This window comes from Suncus etruscus, chromosome 10 (assembly GCF_024139225.1).
Source record: "Suncus etruscus isolate mSunEtr1 chromosome 10, mSunEtr1.pri.cur, whole genome shotgun sequence".
NCBI classification, from domain to species: Eukaryota; Metazoa; Chordata; class Mammalia; order Eulipotyphla; family Soricidae; genus Suncus; species Suncus etruscus.
The window spans coordinates 35914751-35929841 of NC_064857.1; the positions used below are offsets into that span (position 1 = coordinate 35914751).

The following is a 15091-nucleotide window of genomic DNA, read 5'->3' on the forward strand; positions in this document are numbered from 1 at the left end:
AAAGCAGGAAAACATTTATCTCTGTGTCTTAAAAAAATTGTCTACCATACATACATCCAAAATGTGGAAAAATATTTATTCTAGGGATGAAGTCCAGATGCTATGGTCAAATGACAAAAACAAACAAACAAAAAAAGAAAAACCTGACAAATAAGGACCTCTGTCCCCAGCTTCACCCAAGCCATAACTACTCCCACTTGTTTCGGAATGCAAGGGGACAAGTCAGTGTCCAGGAACTGTCACTACTCTGAGGGTCGTTGGGCAAGGAGGAAGCCAGGCAAAATTGGTGGGACTTTAGCATCACCCTGAGCATCAGCAAGCCAGATCTAAAAGGGAACCCTCTGAACAGAGGTTCTTTCCTCCTATCTTTAGGGCAGAGAGGTTAGTGTCTATGGGGCCCAAGACTCGGGGATGGGTAGCCAACAGACTTGGAGGAAAACAAGGTAATTCATGATGAAAAAGCAGAGAAACGGGGCTGGCGAGGTGGCGCTAGAGGTAAGGTGTCTGCCTTGCAAGCGCTAGCCAAGGATCAGGACCACAGTTCGATCCCCCGGTGTCCCATATGGTCCGCCCAAGCCAGGGGCAATTTCTGAGTGCTTAGCCAGGAGTAAACCAAGCATCAAACAGGTGTGGCCCGAAAAAAAAAAAAAAAAAAAAAAAAAGCAGAGAAACGAGGAATACAAATAGATGAAGAAAGGGAGGGTAGGTAGGAGATGGAAGGCTAATACCTTACCATGATCAGGGAAACCTTACCCCATTGCTATCCCTAGGAAAGGTATGACAATGAGGAGGAAGGTAAAAAAAAAAAAAAAAAAAATCAGACTACAATGATTGAGCAGAGGGTCACGGAGCTATACTAGCCAGCAAGCAGCTTCTATGTGATTGACCCTGAGGGGTAAAAACAGGGAAGATCCCACGACCCCCCATCGCCTCAGCACCTTGGCAGGCACTCAAGTCTGAAGCTTTCCTTCCCATCATTCCTCATCTTTTCTTGCATCTTACTTCCAAAACCCACTAAAGGTTGCTGGGCTCCAGGGAGGGGACACAGCTCAAGGGCAGGGACAGCCCCAGCCAGACGGTATTGCACATTTTCTGTTCCTTACTTTAATCTCAACTGACAAACTTGGGCACCTTGTACCTCTGAGCACCTCTGAGCTGGGGGAGAGGGAGACGTAACAGAAATGGCACTTCATCATTGGGGAAGTAAGAGGCTAAACAGACATGCCACTAGGCAGGACTTGTAGGGAAAATACTAAAAAAAGAGAGATAAAACTCACTTCCATTTTTGTGGAAGAGAGAAAAGCAAAACCAAACCATTTATCCAGTGCTTTCAAAGCACAAGGGCAAAAGAAGATGTAAGAATATATCTTTAATATATATTTATATATATAGTTTTAAAATAATCCCAGACCCAGTTCCATTACCCCCCCCTCCCTCTCCCGTCACTTATAGTCAGGGGTACCACATTCTCCAGAAAAATACTCCAAATGACCCCATCACTACCTTTTAGTATCTAGCTTCCAGATCATTCAGTCACTGGAGAGCCCAGAACAGGCTGCATCTCTGTTACTTTATTAAGTGCTCAATGAATGTGGGGGAAGGAGAAGAAAAAAGCCAGGAAGGCCCGTAGGGCCAGTATAATCCATCACCCACAGCAGCTCTGGAGTACGGGGAGTGGAAGCCAGACTGAGGAGTCGGAGTCCGGGTCCAGCCCCTCCTCCCAGCCCACACTCCCAGACTTTAGGGGAAGATGTGCAGTTTTTGTGTGTGTTCATTTTAAAAGTGCCTTCTTACCTTAAAAAATTCTTTAAATTTCTTTTAAAAAATAAAGGAGAAGCTCCCCAGGTGGCTTTCAAAGGCAAAAATGTTCCAACTCCTCAGCCTCTGCCCAGAGCACCCCTTCCTACATGCTGGCAGCACCTGGAGCTGCAGAGGCAGGTGGGCAGGACCCTAGAATTCAAGACCTCCCTTACCTCCATGGCAGCCTGGTCTCCTCTCTCTCCTTTCACCAGGGTGTGGGGTGACAGGATGCTCATCTCCCAACCCCAGAATAGCAACATTGCACAATTCAATTCATTCTCTACATTAGTAGCGCAAAACAAAAACAAAAAAATAAAAAACAAAGAGCAAATTAAGAGACTTCTGTGGGGGAAGACAACAGCTATCTTTACAGTAGAGGCCCAAAGACGGCTCTGACCTATGATTTGGCTCCGAGTAGCTGATTCTGCATTTCGTGCAGCAGGGGCAGGGTGGACTGTGACCTGTTAGGTGTCTCACCCTTACCTCCCAGCACTCAGAGGGTGAAGGGAAAGACACATGAAATCTCTTCTGCCGGCAGGAAAGTCCTTTCTTATTTCCTAAATCTGTTTCTTCTTTTGTCATTTCACTTCCTCCTCGCCATTCCAAACTTAAAGGACACCTAGCAAACTCCAGCTAAAAGCAGCTATTCCACTTTATTGCAGATGAGGCTTGGTTAAGGAGACAGGTTAGGAAGGAAAAAAATAAACAAAAAAAACCTTGGGGATAGCAGAGACTTTGTTACAGAGAAAATATGAAATAATCTGGGGTAGCTGGCCTGGAACGGACTGTATGTTTGCACAGCGATGGGGAACCAATCTTAGTCCCTGTCCCCAGCCCACAGAAGGCCAGGGCTCTATCTCTGTCCTCCTTGGCTCATCATCATGGCCCACTCTCTCCCTGCACCAGGAGTCAATTCCAGGGCCATTACATTTTAAAGCTTCTCCTTCCAGGCTCTTTTCTCTTAGAGCCTAACCTTAATACTCAACACAGCCTCCCCAAGGCCTTAGGCCAGAAACACCCACAACTGAGCACTGGTCTTTGCTCGAGGTCACCAGCTCTCCCTCATTTCAGGTTAAGTGCATTCATAACTTCTGCCCCTACCTCCCAGACATATATACTTGGCAGCTGGGGATCCTACTGCAGTGCTCTTATCTTTAGCTAAATGTCATTTGTGTTTTTTAAAAAAGTACTTAAAAAAAAAGTGGGGGAAAATAAAAAAGGTTTAACCGTTCACTGAACAAAGGCAGGACACACAACATTAGAAATAATAATAATCATAGCATAAAAACAAACTTCAGAAACACATGTCAAAGGGCTTAGGTTTCTCCTCAGGACCTCATTCTGACCTCTCTCAGAGGCGGAGACGCACCTCACTGTTAAAGAGAACCGAAGAGAGATGACAGTGGCAGGAAAACAGATGGCAGCAGTGTGAATAAAGGGGAGTTGAGGGATAGGGCATGTTTGCTTGTTGATCTCTACTTTTGTCTTCTGTTTTCTGTTTTGTTTTCCGTGTATGGTAGGCACCAGTACAGGCACTGCATGCGACGGAAGTTGGGGGCAATAGGAAAGGGGCAAAGGATTCAAGGTTGGGGCAGTACAAGTGGAACAGGCGTTATTTCTGTCCACTGATGGACTGCGATATAGACCGGGGAGGGATCATGTCTAAAAGGTATTCCCGCTGCCGGTCTGCCAAACTGGGGGCTTTGTGTCCTCCGATGCCAGTGTTCAAGTATGCGATGTTGACGCCTAGATCAGGAAACAAAAGGACATGTATCAGAATAAGAAACACCATAGTCTGGCTCTACACTGGGCTGCAGAGAAGAAGAAACATTATAGACATTGCTGTTGCTGTAGCTGTTCAGACCCCGCTTTGTTTTAGTGACAATTACCCACTACTACCGATCTTTACAGAAGGAGTTTGAGTAGGATTTTAGTTATATCAAGAATGAACACATCCTGATGGTATACGACAGAGAAAAATGATTAAGACAGAGGGGTAGGATATTCTGACAGAATCTGATCTGATTTGGGGGATGACTATGGAAAAGCATTGATACATCTTTCAAATTTGAGCTGGCTCTGCTGTTTTGGCCCAGAAAACAGCCCTCCAAGGACACAGTATATATGAAGTTTATAATGGCAGGGGCTAGGTCATTTCCATCACCACTCAAACATGGGTGTACTGCGTCTGTAATAGGACATAAAAATCACAAACGTTTTCTTAGTAAAGAAATAATAAAGGAAATTTTGTTGGAGAGAGGAAAATGAGAGGGTTGCTACAGAACTGTACTAACTAGCTGAGCTCTGAGAATGATTCTCATCATCAACCCTTCTTACCTGGCATACCAAGAAGACCACCTGGCACAGACAGCTGGGGTGCCTGTGCAAAGTTGGAAAGCATGGAACGGGCAGATGTGGGTATACCACGCTGTAGGCCGCTCTGGGGTTGTGGAGCCTGCAACAGTAAGGAGACATAGTTGTCTGGAACCCTGCCACACTTGAAGGTTTAAGGGGGACATAAAGATAGGGCCCAGAGAAATAGCACAGCAGCGTTTGCCTTGCAAGCAGCCGATCCAGGACCTAAGGTGGTTGGTTCGAATCCCGGTGTCCCATATGGTCCCCCGTGCCTGCCAGGAGCTATTTCTGAGCAGACAGCCAGGAGTGACCTCTGAGCACTGCCAGGTGTGGCCCAACCCCCCCCCCCCAAAAAAAAAAAAAAGAGGAGTAGAGAACGGAGAATAAGTTCTAGCAGACAAGGATAAGTTAGGATAGCTGACAAACCTTCATAACATTTTTATCTGCTGCAGGCCATAGAAAGTAGAGAAGTTAAGCCTGTATATGCATGATCCCAGAGCTGAAAGTACCCCTTTAAAAGAAGCAGCACAACTTTCCTCCATCCCTCAGCCCAATTCTCACCTGTCGAAGCGTGTGATGTCTCATTATGGTCTCTTGTTTACTGACACTGGACACGGCTGGAGCCGTAGTGGGAGAGAGGGCTGCTTGCTGCTGCAATCGCTGTTCAATTTCCTATGTGTGGGAAGTCGTTAGGTCAATATGGGTAGGGCACCATCTAAAGTCCTTACCAGAAAACCCAGAAAACTTATGTTTAATGTTGCCTGTAAGTTGGCAAGATATAGAATAGATAAAATAACTGGGTGGGATGGGCACAAAAGATCTGAGTAGAAGGAGACACTCCTCTCTCCAGGAGTGCTGGTTCTTGTAAGTTGGCTGTAGAGTTCTGGAGGTAGTGATGAGTTAACTGATGTGGATTAAGCCTAAGATGTGGATAAAACTAAGACTTTATTTGTCTCATGTTTTTCCATCATCCAGAAGGTACATGATGCCACCCAAAAATCTGATGGGTGAGAAGGAAAAAGAACAGAGGAAAATAGCTGAGTTTCCTAACATAAGATCTTCTCAATTCTATAGGAGATATTCACATATTCGAGCACCACCCATCTTTATTGGGATATTCTTTTGAACATGTGGGCCTCCCAGCCAATAATCAGGAACCGAGGGCCACTCCCAACAATACTCGGCCAAGGGAACTGGCTGTATGGCCTAAGATGTGGGTCTACTAGGGCACTGCTATGTTAGGAACACAGGGCTACCCCAATGGTGCTCAGGGGTTTACTGAAATACTTTATAAAATACTTTATAATTTTAGTTCTTTCTTTATGTCATGTATGGGCTACACCTATTTCTCTCAGAGAATTCTTGAAATAACCCCTGACTAAAGTCCATTGAGAAAAAAAAAGAAGGCAAGAATAGAGGGCTTGGGGCTGGCGAGGTGGCGCTAGAGGTAAGGTGTCTACCTCGCAAGTGCTAGCCAAGGAAGGACTGCGGTTCGATCCCCCCCACCCACCGTGCGCGTCCCATATGGTCCCCCAAGCCAGGGGCAATTTCTAAGCGCTTAGCCAGGAGTAACCCCTGAGCATCAAATGGGTGTGGTCCAAAAAACAAACAAACAAAAAATAGGGGGCTTTCTTTTTTTTTGGTTTTTGGGCCACACCCGGCCGTGCTCAGGGGTTACTCCTGGCTGTCTGCTCAGAAATAGCTCCTGGCAGGCATGGGGGACCATATGGAACACCGGGATTCGAACCAACCACCTTTGGTCCTGAATCGGTTGCTTGCAAGGCAAACACCGCTGTGCTATCTCTCCGGGCCCGGGCTTTCTTAAAGACAATTAGAGAAAGACAAGTCTCAAGTCATCTGTCCTTTTCCTCAAAGTCAGTCAATAAATGTTACTATGCCCTTATCCAACTGGCTTTTTTGGGTTTGATTGTTTTTGGGCCACACCCGGCAGCACTCAGGGGTTACTCCTGGTTCTGCTTTCAGAAATCATTCCTGGGCCGGGCAGTGGCGCTAAAGGTAAGGTGCCTGCCTTGCCTGTGCTAGCCTTGGATGGACCGCGGTTCGATCCCCCGGTGTCCCATATGGTCCCCCAAGCCAGGAGCAACTTCTGAGCACATAGCCAGGAGTAACCCCTGAGCATTACCGGGTGTGGCCCAAAAATTTAAAAAAAAAAAAAAATCATTCCTACGAATTTCTGAACACAGAGCCAGGAGTAACTGCTTAGTGCTGCCGAGTGCAACCCAAAAACCAAAAACCAAAAAAAAAAAAAAAAAAAAAGAAATCACTCCCGGCAGGCTCAGGGACCATCTGAACTTGGGTCCATCCCGGGTCAATGATAGAACTTGGGTCCATCCCAGGTCAATGGTGTGCTAGGTAAATGCCCTACCACTGTGTTACTGCTCTAGTCCCCATTCTTACCTAATTGGAAAGTCAAAATAAAATGTGAAGGAATGAATGAGAAACCAAGGTCTCTAGGTTTCTTATAATCTAGATCCAAAGACTAAGTCACAGTATTGTGAGTACCAAAGAAAATATTCTAAACTAGAAAACTCCTCTTTCTGGGAAAACCAACCTCAGAAGGTTGCTGGGGAAAAGTCAAGAAGTCTTACCTGTTCCTGCTGTAGGGCTTTCACAAAAGCATTTTTCAGCCGGTTGGTGTGTTCAGCCTTTAGAGCCTTCTTCTGGTTGGAGGTCATGCACTGCTCACAAAGAATCTTACCACTCTTCTCCTGCTTCCAGTGAGGGGTAAAATCTGTGCGGCACTGGGCACAAACAAAGGGTTCGACCCGCAGGAGTGAGGCACAGCTTTTACCTAGGTACCAACAAAAAGAGAAATTAGTGGTTTCATATTTCCTACCTAGTTTGTCCATCTCTTCATCAAATCAAGTGAATCTCTTTCTTGGTGGTAAGGAGGCAGTGACCCACTCCCCAAGTGTTCAGAGAACCAAGCAGTCCAGGGATCAAACCTGGGGTTTCTAGATGCAAAGCCTGCATTCCAACTCTTGCAGCTATCTCCCTGAACCTAGCAAGAGAATCTTTTGTTTACTTTTGAGGTAGAGAGGCCAAATCTGACTATTTTCAGGGCTCTGCATTCAGGAATCACCTTTGGTGGTACTTGCGGCATAGAATGTTGGGGGATTAAACCTGGTTTGGCCACTTGTTAAGGTAAATATATCCTACCCACTGTACTCTCTCTCTCCAGCCTGCAAGTGAATCTTTTATTCCAGGAGTTTATCATCCTTATTTATATATGAGTAAACTAAATCTAAGAAACTAGATTCTGAATGAAAAAGTTGAGACAAGTACACACTTCTGATTTTCTATTTCACTGAGAAAAATAATATGTTCACTTGAAGTCAAAGAACTCCGACTCAGGGGCCGGGAAGGTGGCGCTAGAGGTAAGGTGTCTGCCTTACAAGCGCTAGCCAAGGAACGGACCTCGGTTCAATCCCCCGGCGTCCCATATGGTCCCCCCAAGCCAGGGGCGATTTCTGAGCACATAGCTAGGAGTAACCCCTGAGCGTAAAACGGGTGTGGCCCAAAAAACCAAAAAAAAAAAAAAAAAAAAACCAAAAAAACAAACAAACGAAAAAGATTTTGGGGCCGGGTAGGTGGCGCTGGAGGTAAGGTGTCTGCCTTGCAAGCGCTAGCCAAGGAAGGACCGCGGTTCGATCCCCCGGCGTCCCATATGGTCCCCCCAAGCCAGGGGCGATTTCTGAGCACATAGCCAGGAGTAACCCCTGAGCGTCAAACGGGTGTGGCCCAAAACCCCCCCCCCAAAAAAAAAAAAGAACTCCGACTCAGCCATTTTTTTAGCATCTCTTTACCTAAGATTGTATTTTATCTCTGTCGTCTACTTCACAATTTTAGTTATCACTAAATTCACTTTTAATGTTTATAGCCAAAATGTGTCCTTCTGGGCCCGGAAAGATAGCACAGTGGTGTTTGCCTTGCAAGCAGTCGATCCAGGACCGAAGGTGGTTGGTTCAAATCCCGGTGTCCCATATGGTCCCCCGTGCCTGCCAGGAGCTATTTCTGAGCAGACAGCCAGGAGTAACCCCTGAGCACTGCTGGGTGTGGCCCAAAAACCAAAAAAAATAAAAATAAATGTGTCCTTCTTAGTTTGTCAAGTGTTCTCCAAAGACCATGTTGAGGAATTCAGTTATAACATCCTCTATTTAGTAAAGACTATTGTCATTAATATTTTATAGGCTGGGGACAGAGAGATATTATGTGCTTGCCTTGTATGTGGCTAACCAGGTTTGTTCCCTGGCACCACAGATGGCACCCCAAATCCATCAGAACTGATCCCTGATCATGAAGCCAGGAATAAGCTCTAAGCATAGCCAAGTACGGACCAAATGCATCCTCCTGACGATCCCCAAGTGTGTTCTAGTTATCAAATTAGGATAGAGTAAAGGTTAGGTGACACTGTGCTTTTTTTTTTTTTTTTTTTTTGGGGGGGGGGCACACCCAATGGCTCTTAGTGGTTACTCTGGCCCTGTGCTCAGAAATACTCCTGGCAGGCTCCAGGGACCAAAAGGGATGCCAAGAATTGAACCCAGGTCTGTTCTGTGTTGGCCACATGCAAGGCAAATGGCCTACTGCTGTGCTAATGCTCTGGCCCCAGGTGGCATCATTTAAAAGAACAAAACATTATAGAAAACATACAAGATAAAAAGAAAAGAAAATATACAAGATATGCAAAATACATAATAAAAACATTAAGTCTTTGTTTTGTTTTTTTGGACTACACCCAAATAATGCTCAGGGGTTATTACTGGCTATGTGCTCAGAAATCCCTCCAGGCTGGAGGACCATATGGGACACTGGGGATCAAACCCAGGTCCGTCCTGGGTCAGCTGCGTGCAAGGCAAATGCTGACTGCTATGCTATAGCTATGGCCCCAGACAGTAAGTTTTAAGATATAAACAAAAACATTTTCTGATATATAGCTCCCCAAAAGCCTCTTCCCATCCCTTATTATCACTAAACAAAAACAAATGGGAGGGGACAGAGATAGCATGGGGTAGGGTATTTGATTTGCATGCAGAAGGACGGTGGTTTGAATCCTGGCATCCCATATGGTCCCCCAAGCCCCATTTGATCACCCAAGTCTGCCAGGAGCGATTTCTGAGCATAGACCCAGGAGTAACCTGAGTGCAGCTGGGTATAATCTAAAAACCAAAATCAAAATAAAAAATAAACAATACAAAATAAACAAAAAAACACCACCACCACCACCAAAAAAAAACCAAAACCAAAACAAATGGGAGATAGAGTTGGACAGACAGTATGGCAGGTAGGGCACTCACTTTCCCTAAAGCCAAATCAGGTTCTATCCCCGGCACCCCATATGATCCACTGAGCATTGCCAGGAGTAATTCCTGAGCAGTCAGGAGTAATCACTGAACACTGCTGGATGTAGCTCAAAAACAAACAATAACAAGAAAGGTAAATGCTCCTGGGATGGAGAGGGTAGAGGGTAGGAGTTTTGCCTTGTATGTGGATGACTTGAGTTCAATCCTTGTCATCACATACAGTCTTCCAAACCCTTTCAGGCATGATCCCTGAGAGCAAAGCTATGAGTAAGGCCTGAGCACTGCTGGGTATGGCCCAAAAAATGCCAAAAACAAAACCAAAAAACTACAGAGTTCACCATGAGTCTTTGTCCATGTTAATTATCTTGACAAACTTAAACAGTGACGAACAAAGAGCTTTACCTTGGCTGTCGATGACACTCTGTACAACTTCTTCCAAGCCTACCATGTAGATGAACTCACTATTGGCTGCACTAGGCAGAAAGTGAAGCAAAGGAGCCGGTGGTTTAGGGGGTGGAATCTCCAGGAGTGTCTTTTCCAGCTGTTTGCGAAGAGCCAGTTTAGCTGCAGCCTGTGAGTTAGCAGCATCAGTCATGGCACTAGGGCTAGGAAGTGGTGAGGACACTCTGTTCACGTTTCCTGGCTGGATATGGGAGGCAAGGTTCATATAGATGGCAGAGGATGTCGTGCGCTGACAGGGAACAGAAGAACTTGATTGCTGAAACAGAGAAAACCACATGATGGTTACATGGGAGAAAGGACCAACTCTTTCTTTCCTGGCAGAGAAATGCCATCTGATTCTAGTATGAACTACCTAGCTTCCAAAACTCAGAAAAGGAGTAGAGCTCTACAACTTCTGCACAGCGGCAGCCGATCCAGGATGGACGGTGGTTTAAATTCCGGCATCACGTATGGTCCCCCAAGACTGATTTCTGAGCGCAGAGCCAGGAGTAACCCTGAGGGATGACGGGTGTGACCCAAAAAAACAAAACAAAACAAAAAAAAGAAACAAACAACTCTGGCACACAGGAAAGAAGACTGATCCGGCCCCTCAACCTTTTTCTTTTTTCTGGTTTTTGGGTCACACCCATCAGTGCTCAGGGGTTAGTTACTCCTGGCTCTATGCTCAGAAATCACCCTTGGTAGGCAAAGGGGATCATATGAGATGCCAGGATTCGAACCAGTCCTTCTGCATGAAAGGCTAAGGCCTTACCTCCATGCTATCTCTCCATCCCCTCTACCTCTTTCTTGACAGAATAGAGTTTATTGAATTATTTATTGTTGCAGCCAGAGCGGTGACACAAGTGGGTAGGATGTTTGCCTTGCACGCGGTTAACGTAGGACAGATCATGGTTCGATCCCCAGTGTCCCATCTGGTCCCTCAAGCCAGGGGTAATTATGAGCACATAGCCAGGAGTAGCCCCTGAACGTCACCTGGTGTGACCCAAAAACCAAAAAAAAAAAAAAAAAAACCCCACAAATGGTTTATTGTTGTTCCATTGTATAACCTCTCCAATCTGCAACTGTTTCAAATTTCTTGTTGTTTTAGGGTCACACTTGATGATGCTCAGGGATCTCTCCTGCTGTTGCTTTAAGAACCATATGGAAAACCCAGGTTAGTTCTGTACAAGGCAAACATCCTATCCATTGTACTCAGACCCCAAGGCTACAATTATTTTTAGCTCCACCCAAATTACTCTGGTTGTTCTAGAGTTTCCTCTATGTCATCAAAGTTAAAATCTATGATCCATTTTTGGGGCCCGAGAGATAGCACAACAGTAGGGCATTTGCCTTGTAAGTGACAGATCCAGGACCAACAGTGGTTCAAATCCTGGCATCCCATATGGTCCCCCGAGCCCGAGCCTGCCAGGACTGGTTTCTGAGCAGAGAGCCAAGAGTAACCACTGAGCGCTGCCAGGTGTGACCCAAAAAAAACAAACAAAAAATTCTATGGTCCATTTCTTCCTTTTTCTTCTTTTTCTGGGGGACCCTAGCTAGTGATGCTCAGGGGATAATACAGAATGTAGGTGTGCAAGGAAAATGTCCTATATGTCATGCTATCATTCTGGCCCTTCATTTTTTGGGAGGAGGAAGTGAGCCAATAGTACTGTGGCCATCAAGGCTACACATAACTGGTGATCAGGAAATTGTGTAATGCCATGGACTGAACCCTGGGCGCTGAGCATGCCAGCTTGTGCTTTTCTTTTCTCCAGCTCCTGAAGTGATGATGCTTTCAATAGGAAAAGCAAGTGAAGAATTTCTCTGTATCTACACTATGTTTCTCTTACCGGTTGGTAATTGATGGCAGGATTCATACTTGGTGTTGTGGTGCGAACAAGGCCAGGCTTAGGGGGGCCCCGCTGACCCTGTAGCTGGGCTGGGTTTGGTGCGATGACACGCTGAGACATCAGCATATGTGGAAGGGTGGTGTTGGTTGCTGAACGAATTACACTGTGACCCTAGAAGGGAAGAAGAGTAGAAGTCATCTAAGGTGGTAAAATGTCCCCAAAAAAGCTAAAGAGAAGGGGCCGGAGAGATAGCATGGAGGTAAAGCGTTTGCCTTTCATGCAGGAGGTCATCGGTTCGAATCCCGGCGTCCCATATGGTCCCCCGTGCCTGCCAGGAGCAATTTCTGAGCCTGGAGCCAGGAATAACCCCTGAGCACTGCCGGGTGTGACCCAAAAATCACAAAAAAAAAAAAAAAAAAAAAAAGCTAAAGAGAAAACACTGGCGAGTGGAAATAGACACAAGGTTAGACTTTCTAAATTTATCATCACTGTAAATTTTGAGTAGTAGTGGCTAAGCTTCCCAAACTTTTGTTGTATAAGCTCTCTAACTCTATACAGAAAAAGAGCTAAGAAGGAAAACTCCCTTAGAAAAGAGCAACTATAGGGGCCGGAGAGATAGCATGGAGGTAAGGCATTTGCCTTTCATGCAGAAGGTCATCAGTTCAAATCCCAGCGTCCCATATGGTCCCCCGTGCCTGCCAGGAGCAATTTCTGAGCATGGAGCCAGGAAAACCCCTGAGCACTGCCGGGTGTGACCCAAAAATGACAAAAAAAAAAAAAAAAAAAAAAAAAAAGAAAAAAAGAAAAAGAAAAGAAAAGAGCAACTATAGTGGAAAGATGACATTTATTTATCCTTCTACTGTAGTCTGAACTATGCTATAAAATAATAACACTATCTAGAGTATAAAACTTACAATTACCAGGTTTTTAAAAATCTTTTTAAAAAAAAGCTCAGAATAGAGACATGATAATCAGAGCATCCTATTATAAAGTGACATTACCTGTAATGTTCTCAAATTCTGAGGTTCAACTCCTTGAGCCCCAGGCCGGGAGGGAAGCTTGGATAAGCCTTGTTGACCCACATGGGCAGGAGAGGGTTGAACAATAGATGCTGCATTCTGTACAACTGGAGTCTGGAAGAGAGACCAGAAACTGAGGATGGGAAATGCTAAGAAAGAAATGTAATATAAATATAAAGAAGGGAGCTGGCTGGGGTGGTAGGTGAGAAACAGGAACACTAGTGGACATGGTAGAACATTGGTCACACTGGTGCTGGAACTGGTGTTCAACACAATCTAGTATAGGGCTAGAGTGATTCAAGTACAGAGCTTGAATATCCCTAAGCACCAATGGGTATGGTTCTAAAAACCAAAACAAACTAGAAGAAAGCAAGCTAGTATACTTCAATACCTAAAATTTCTCGTCAATTTAAGTACCTATCTATCAAGAGCTAAAAGCTTTCTTAAAACCTAAGCCTTAAAAAAAAAAATCACAGAAACAGGAGAAAGCCTAAGTGGCACAGGACATGCCTAGCATGTCCTCTCACTAACATCACAGGTCCTGAGCACTATTGGGCTCAAGTAAGAAGCACTGCCATCATCAGATGCCAGCACTGAGACCAGAAAGGCCTGTACTCCTGGAATGAGCCCTATTAAAAACAAACAAACAAACAAACAAACTTTTAGAGACTTAAAACACTGGAACCATACAAAAATAAGCAACATAATTACACCTCTCTGGCATCAATACTTGCGACAGCACATTCTTCAATCAGTTTTTCTATCCTTCCCCCTAGTCCCTTACCTCTAGGGTTGTCCCTTACCTTCTGGACCACGTTCTCTTTCTGTAACTGACTCTGTCTCAGTTTCTTTAACAGCACCAGTCGGGCTTCTTCCAATCGAAGCTCATCTCTCAGCTGCTTAATGAGCTGTTGCCGTTCCTCAATGCCTTTCCCCTAGGTTAAGATGAAGATCATCAATCATAGGTGCAGGTACTTAAAGTCCCTTTCCTGCAAGATCTTTAGGTTGGAAATCATCTTTCACAAGAAGCAAGCATAGCAATGGAGATTTTAATACTTGAGGCCTGGCAAAGTCTGGGATTTAGGCAAGGCACAGTAGGTAAGGTGCTTGCTGATTATTATGGATGACCTAGATTAAATCCCAGCACCAAACTTGGTCCCCTAAAAACAGTGAGCATAGAACCCTAAGACTGCTGGATGTGGCCCAAGGGCCATTTGGAGACTCCTAAGATCTTTCATAAGGCATACAATACAGGGCGATGGGTCATGAATAGGCAGCTGGTGGAAATCATACATATCTATCCCTTCACGTACCTGGACAGGACTACAATATTCAACGTTCTGTGGGATTAGATAGCCCATGGCCTAGACACCCCCACTTTCTTTCCTTTATTTTGTGGGGGAGTGTTTAGAGGCCACACCTAACAGCACTCAGAGAACCATATGGGATGCCAGGGATAGAACCCGGGTTGGCCACGTGCAAAGCAAAATGCCCTATGCACTATGTTATCACTCTGGCCTCTCACCTTTTTTTTCCAACTTTGGCCACTTGAAAACCCCTAATAGTACAGATGTCCCCCCAAGCACCACCACTGAGCACAGAGCTGTAAGCAGAAGTAAGCTTTGTCTTGTTGGATAAGGCTAACAAAGCCAAAAAAAAAAAAAGGCCGGAGAGATAGCATGGAGGTAGGGCATTTGCCTTGCATGGAGAAGGATGGTGGCTCGAATTCCGGCATCCCATATGGTCCCCCAAGCCGGCCAGGAGTGATTTCTGAGCGTAGAGCCAGGAGTAATCCCTGAGTGCTGCCAGGTGTGACCCAAAAATCAAAAACCAAACAAACAAACAAAAAACCCATCAGTGCTAGTGGGATATGTAGAAAAAGGAACTCTCATCTGCTTATCCACTGAACTACTGTTGGTGGGAAAGTTAACTGGTCCATGCATGTATAGAAAACAGCATGGAGGGGCTGGAGTGATAATACAGTGGGTAGGGTATTTACCTTGAATACACCCAATCCAAGTTTGTTCCCATCACCCCATATGGTCCCCTGAATCTACCAAAAAAGCAATATGAGCATAGAGCAGGAGTACCATTCAAAAACGAACGGGCCAAAATGATAGCACAGCAGACAGGGTGTTTTTGCCTTGCATGCGACTGACCCAGGATTAATCACCAGCGTTCCATATAGTCCCCTGGGCCTGCCACTAGTGATTTCTGAGTGCAGAAGGCAGGAGTAACCCCTAAGTGCTACCAGGTATGGTTCCAAATCCAAAAAAAAAAAAAAAAAAAAATCCCCAAAACAACAACA

The 15091-nt window shown here is 45.2% G+C and overlaps 1 protein-coding gene across 1 annotated transcript in view; it reads right to left on the reverse strand.

Moving 5' to 3' along the window:
• Positions 1 to 1862: 1862 nt before the first annotated feature.
• Positions 1863 to 15091, reverse strand: part of GATAD2B (GATA zinc finger domain containing 2B) — a 103465-nt gene continuing 90236 nt past the window's right edge. The window contains exons 4-11 of the mRNA XM_049782253.1: positions 13587 to 13718; positions 12766 to 12897; positions 11765 to 11935; positions 9879 to 10194; positions 6765 to 6967; positions 4717 to 4827; positions 4138 to 4255; positions 1863 to 3546 (exon numbers count right to left, since the gene is read on the reverse strand). Coding sequence (XP_049638210.1) covers positions 3413 to 3546; positions 4138 to 4255; positions 4717 to 4827; positions 6765 to 6967; positions 9879 to 10194; positions 11765 to 11935; positions 12766 to 12897; positions 13587 to 13718 — 1317 coding nt within the window. The 3' untranslated portion in view covers positions 1863 to 3412. The remainder of the gene's footprint in view (positions 3547 to 4137; positions 4256 to 4716; positions 4828 to 6764; positions 6968 to 9878; positions 10195 to 11764; positions 11936 to 12765; positions 12898 to 13586; positions 13719 to 15091) is intronic.